Here is a 6,000-nt window from a genome sequence, read left to right as displayed (position 1 = left end):
ATATGAGCCAAGAAAGAACGCAGAATTTATATCACTTGAATTTTATTGTCTGCACTTAGATTGTTTTTTCCTGTTTTATGTTCTTTTCCCTTCATGCTCCCCCTGGATTACAACTGGAGAGTCCAAATATTCATTGCCACGCCCCCAAATTTCCCCCGCTGCATACCCTGCAAAGCCACGAAAAAGCTCAGGCTTTAGCAAGAGTATTGCAGCGTGTGTGCGCCTCCCCTCTGTTCCGCTCCATCTGCTATAGTATAGACGCAGCCTTAGCTTCCTGGGCTAGGCCTAGACCTTAGGTCTCAGTTAGGCCCCGAGCCATATCATAGGAGTGTTGTAGGGAAGACCCCAGATAGGGACTCTTCCCATTAGTATTATTAGTACTGCGCTGGTGACCGGGCGGCCATGCGGCGCCCTGCAGTCTGGGACCAGGTCACAGGATCCAGAGACATTGTGCGAGACCCTCTGGCTGGAGCTCATACTGCAAGGAGGATCGGGAGGGGATTCTTGGTGGAGGCCCCGCTACATGGAGACCCGCTCCAAACCATTGCGCCAAGCAGCACCTGGGTACTGGAGTACCCAGGCAGGTACCCAACGTGCACCTACATCTACAGGGGGTAGCTCTACCCCACATTTGGGTGGGATTGCTGGGACAGGACACCAGGGGTTATTAGTGCCACAGCACACTCAGTACTTTGGGCGAACCACCACGTGTTAGGTCACTGGGTTTATACAGTGGGTACCGGTTATTGTATGTTATCTGTGTTAGTATGTGTGTATGGTAAAGCTTAGTTATATACATTGTGTGGTGTATTACTTATTATTGTGTATCGGTTCCTGTGAGGGGTTATCCCAGAGACGGAGGCTTAGGCCTCCTGTGAGCAGACAGGTACAGCAGCACACGTAGTTGCCCGCGAAGTTCCCTTAGGCCTAGGGAAAGGGGGCTACACATATGTAGCAGAACTGTGAGCTCTCACTGATTTTCTGTAAGTCTCACTGATTTGGAGTGAGACACCATTTTTTTTAATCATAAGCAGTCCCATATATTTCAGTGTCTAACTACTAAAAAAACAGTAGTTTTACATTAAAATGCCATGTTTTGATCTGAAGTCCCAGATCCCACTGATTTCAGAAATTGGAGGTTGACAAGTCTAACGTGTAAGTGTAGCGTACACAAACTGAGCAAAAAACTGAATATAATCATTCATACCACCAAGAACACCCTAGAGAGCTTGCTGACAATCTGAAAACATTACCAAGAACGTTGTTATTGTGAATTAATATAGTCCCTTTTAATGTATTGATTTTGTACCTACACGACCTGGTCAACAAGAAACAAAACATGACCAGATGAATAAGGCAAGGCTGGCGTTTCCAGTGTTTAGAAAAAGCACTCTTTCCATGCACCCGGAGCAATAGAAAGCCATATCGATAGAGAAATGAGATATTGTATTTAATTGATTTCATTCTCTGCAATACATTTCAACAATCTGCAGCTTCTCAGGGATAGATAAAAATGTGCTGTATGAATTGTTTTATGATGATTAGTTGCACATAAAATAAATCCATTAGTCATTAGAGATAACATATATTTTATACATACTGTAGATTGTAAACTCACCTGGGCAGAGATTGAGTGTTAAAATTGCTATGTGCTGCGTACCATGCACTATACTGTAATTGTGAAACGCTTTGCGTTCCATTGGGAGGAAAGCGCGATATAAAATAAAGTTATTATTATTAACTGATGGTTTTCTGGAAGAAAGGGGGCATGGCTCTGATTCCAGCTTCAAACACTCACACTTTGTGTGACATTATGTTGGTCACTTCACTTTGACCCATATTCACTGAACAGTCTTCTGCCATAAGACACCTTTCAGAGCAAACATTGGCTTGTTAAGCTGTGATGCCAGTTATTCGGCAGCACATGTAAGGCCTTTGTTGTAGAGACTCTGGCCCTTATTCTGAAGGTGTGATAAACGCAGATTACCGGCTATCGCATGAAAGCCTCATTGACTTTAATAGGACTCTTTCCTGCAATAGCACGAGCACGCATATCACACATTACAGAATAAAGGCCACATTACTGTATATTTGTCTTATTCTCTGGTCAGTGAATATTATGCAGGTTAATCTGGGAATTCAGATAAATCTTATGTCTTAATTCCCTTGACTAGCGCAACTCTGCCTCCTTTTGGATTCTTGTAGTAAAGTAGTATTCATTCACAAAACAAGGACATTTCACCTTTACACTGGTCGCAGAGTTTCATACATATCTGTGCTAATAGTATCTTCATTAAGAACCTCATAAGTCTCCTCATGTTCCTCAAAGTTAATCGTGCTCTCATATGGACCACTGTTAGAATCTGGGTTGGGTAGTAGGATGAATTCATAAATGTTCTCCTTGTTTTTAGCATCGGTAGCAGTGTCTGGCTCCCCTGAAGGGATATTAACGATGTCTGTGGAAGAGTCCGCTGTTCCCTTCTCTTTTGTGTTGGTCTTTAGGTCGGTGCAAGTCTCTGTTGCGGAACCTTCATATTCATTTCCTGTACAGTGATAAACAATTATGTAAGGAAGAAATGTGTTAAAGCTGCTGGGTCAAGTATCTGGACACTACATCTAGAGCCTCTGAACATCTGAACTGCAGCATCCTAAATCCACTGACATTTACAGGATGTCCTAGAGCAGTAGGTTAAAACAAACAGTTGTGCCAAGCTGCTAAGGTTTGTTGGCAGCTAGAAATCCTGCTTCTACGGGTGGACCAAAACTTCAACAGTACTATCTTACCTCATTTAATTATATTATGTAACCAACTGAGTCCTGTTGCAATGTCCTCAAACAGAAAAGGTTTAGCAATAAGACATTCACCAATCTACTTGATCACTGATTAGGTGGAAACTAACTGATATCAGTGCTGTTCTGTAAAGAGTATACATAGTTACAATCTCAGCCCTATTATGTTATTGGTGTTTTATATTAAAAACATTTTTAACAAATTAACTTTCTTTTTTTTTGTCCAATCCAAACATGTATTTCCAAATTTTTCGTTGGTTTTGCTACATTGTATGGCATCTTCTTAACATTAGGTGGCAGGTGTGCACCAAGGTATTATGTTACAATGTTTTCTCCACGTGCACCAGGTTGGGATTTGGGGACTGTTAGTAGGCGGTGTACATATTATAACTGGATGGAGCCATTTTTACACTTGTTTTGTTCTGTTTTTCTTTACTATTTGTGCAATAAAACCCACCAGGTCTGAGGGTATTCACTGCCCTGCTCACAACCTGTGCTACATGTAAAACAACTTGACCGACAAGCTTCTAACAAATGACACATATGACATGGAGTATTTGGTCAGAATACAACACTTTATTTTGCCTTGATACATCTCCCCCCACTTGTATATTTAGTTTTACCCCTGCATTAGGCTGCGATTATAGTGGCTGCGTGCGACGTCACGCGGGCCTGTCGCTCGCGCGAAACATGCACTAAGCTGGAGGAGGTCAGGAGGCGATGGGGTGGCGTGGCAGACGCATCACCAGGCTGGTTCACCCTCATTGGCTGAACCGCTCACCTGACGTGGCCATCGCATGCAAAAAACTAATTCAATGGTATTTTCACAAGTCGCACGCTTGGTCGCGCGCTCTATGGCCTGCCTCACAGAGGTGCAGCGCGGGCACTATAATCGCGGCCTTAGTTTGTATTATGGAATGATGCATTGCAGGTTCATTCTAAACATAACGGGATGTCTCTGGTGAATTCTGCACCAGTATGATTGATGGTGTATCTTACCTGGAGCTGGTTCTCTTTCTGTCTGTGAATGCTTTCTTTTGTATGCAATAAAGACAATCAAGAAGACCAGCAGTAGTAGTATCAAAACTACAACCAATGTGACAGCAGTCACCACAGGGACTTCTACAAAAACAAAAAAAAATAACCTTATTCATGAGTAATTTAACATTGTTAATTTGTATGTATGTGTAGCTGTGTAGATGTGTAGATGGATAGATAAATGAAGAGTGACAAAAAAGGGGGACAAGCAGAAAATATACGCGAGCAGCCAGATGACATAAGTGTAACTCAATGTAAAGTGATCACAAGGCAAGCAATTACTGTATGAGTAGATCTCCTCTGTTGGATGCTAAACTAGAACCTATCCAGAAAACACTAGAGGATATATAACTGGGATCACACAAGCACTTCAAGAGCTGGAACAAAGAACAAGCGATTGTGAGGATGTTAAATAATACACAGAAGGATATAGCAGTAATGAGCTAGAAAATATCAAGCCTAAGCGAGCAGCTGGAGGACCAAGCATTGTTCTCTCCGTAGCAGTGAGACATCTTGCTCTGCGGGAGGTATGGAGCTGAAACTGGGAAGCGAGGCCTGGTTCCTAGCCCCATCGGCTTGTTCCCTATTGGTTGGTTCATATTTAACTCTCCATGAGGCCCCACCCTTTGGGGCCGACCTACGACACTGCACCAGCCTCCAGAACTGATTGCCCGTCTCGGACAAGCCCCCGGTCTCTGATTGGCCCAGCAAAGACTATCTCTTCATAGATTGGTCGGCACATGTTTTTTCATGTTTTCTGATGGAGGCCGGGGTTATATGTAAGCCAACGCTGATCTGAGTTCCATGGTTGTTCGTGGTCAGTCTCTGTGTTTAGAGACTGATTGGAAATATGAATTGTGACCCGAGAGGCGGTGATCCCGAGTTACGGGATATCCGGAGATGGACGGATTGTGTAGGCATCCTAGGTAAGCTTGCTCCGGAAGTGTCCAGCACCTCGTGATTTAGGAGTCCCCCGTAAACCCCCTGTCTTGGTGAGTTGTAACTGTGTTTCTGTTCTATGTTACTCCCTGTTAGCTCCAGACAGAATAAACTCTGTTTATTTAACTCTCTCTGTCTGTCTAGTGCTTGCAATCCCGGTGCACCCACAGAACTGAGTAAATTCTATATTAACCAATTACATATTTATTGCTTGGCATACATGGCAACAAGTTGATGTTTTAGAGTCCTGATGAAGGTCCCTATGGAACAAAACACTGTCTTGCTCTACCATGTATGCCATTTACTTATGTTCTTTAGACGCCTTTAGTGAGTAAGGTGTCTGTTTAATTGCATTTTTTATTCTCTTGTCTCAATTTTGGGGGGTTGCAGAGTGATCTGTAACAATTTGCTACAATTGATGTAGCCAGTGTTCTGCGAAATAGCAAAGGCCCCTACAGACTAATGGCTCATGTTTTTCTTCTATTACAATTGTATGTCTTTATTTATATAGCGCCATAAATGTACATAGCGTTTCACAGTAGTAATACATATCATATAAATAACAAATAATATAAATAACAGATCATGGGAATAAGTGCTTCAGACTTAAAAGTAACATTAAGGAAGAGGAGTCCCTGCTCCGAGGAGCTTACAGTCTAATTGTTATGTAGGGAGAACGTACAGAGACAGTAGGAGGGAGTTCTGGTAAGTGCGTCTGCAGGGGGCCAAGCTTTATGTATCATGTGTCCATGATTATCCAGTGCTATTCATATGCTTCTTTTAAGCAGATGTGTCTTAAGGTGGGTCTTAAAGGTGGATAGAGAGGGTGCTAGTCGGGTATTGAGGGGAAGGGCATTCCAGAGGTGTGGGGCAGAAAGTGAGAAAGGTTTAAGGCAGGAGAGAGCTTTAGATACAAAGGGGTAGAAAGAAGACATCCTTGAGAAGAACGCAAGAGTCGGGATAGTGCATAGTGAGAAATTAGGGCTGAGATGTAAGGAGGGGCAGAAGAATGTAAAGCTTTAAAAGTGAGGAGGAGAATTGAGTGTGAGATACGGGATTTGATCAGAAGCCAGGAGAGGGATTTCAGGAGGGGAGATGCGGAGACAGATTTAGGAAAGAGTAGAGTGATTCTGGCAGCAGCGTTTAGGATAGATTGTAGGGGAGACAGGTGAGAGGCAGGAAGGTTGCAGTAATCGAGACGTGAGAGAATGAGGGCCTGAGTCAGAGTTTTAG

General features: G+C 43.1%; 1 protein-coding gene across 4 annotated transcripts in view; it reads right to left on the bottom strand.

Annotated features, from left to right (window-relative positions):
* Window positions 1-1,310: 1,310 nt before the first annotated feature.
* LOC142497447 (uncharacterized) overlaps window positions 1,311-6,000 on the bottom strand; it is a 34,677-nt gene continuing 29,987 nt past the window's right edge. For 2 of the 4 annotated variants that reach the window (XM_075605241.1, XM_075605243.1), the window contains 2 exons: window positions 3,790-3,912; window positions 1,312-2,543 (listed from right to left, as the gene is read on the bottom strand). In XM_075605241.1, the coding sequence (XP_075461356.1) occupies window positions 2,245-2,543; window positions 3,790-3,912 (422 nt within the window). In that variant the 3' untranslated portion in view covers window positions 1,312-2,244. Of the gene's footprint in view, window positions 2,544-3,789; window positions 3,913-6,000 lie in introns of all 4 variants that reach the window. The other 2 variants (XM_075605242.1, XM_075605240.1) reach the window with 2 other exon arrangements.

This window comes from Ascaphus truei, chromosome 6, assembly GCF_040206685.1.
Source record: "Ascaphus truei isolate aAscTru1 chromosome 6, aAscTru1.hap1, whole genome shotgun sequence".
Classification (NCBI taxonomy): domain Eukaryota; kingdom Metazoa; phylum Chordata; class Amphibia; order Anura; family Ascaphidae; genus Ascaphus; species Ascaphus truei.
The sequence above is the reverse complement of the archived record's forward strand: the minus strand, read 5'-3'. Positions and strand labels throughout refer to the sequence as shown.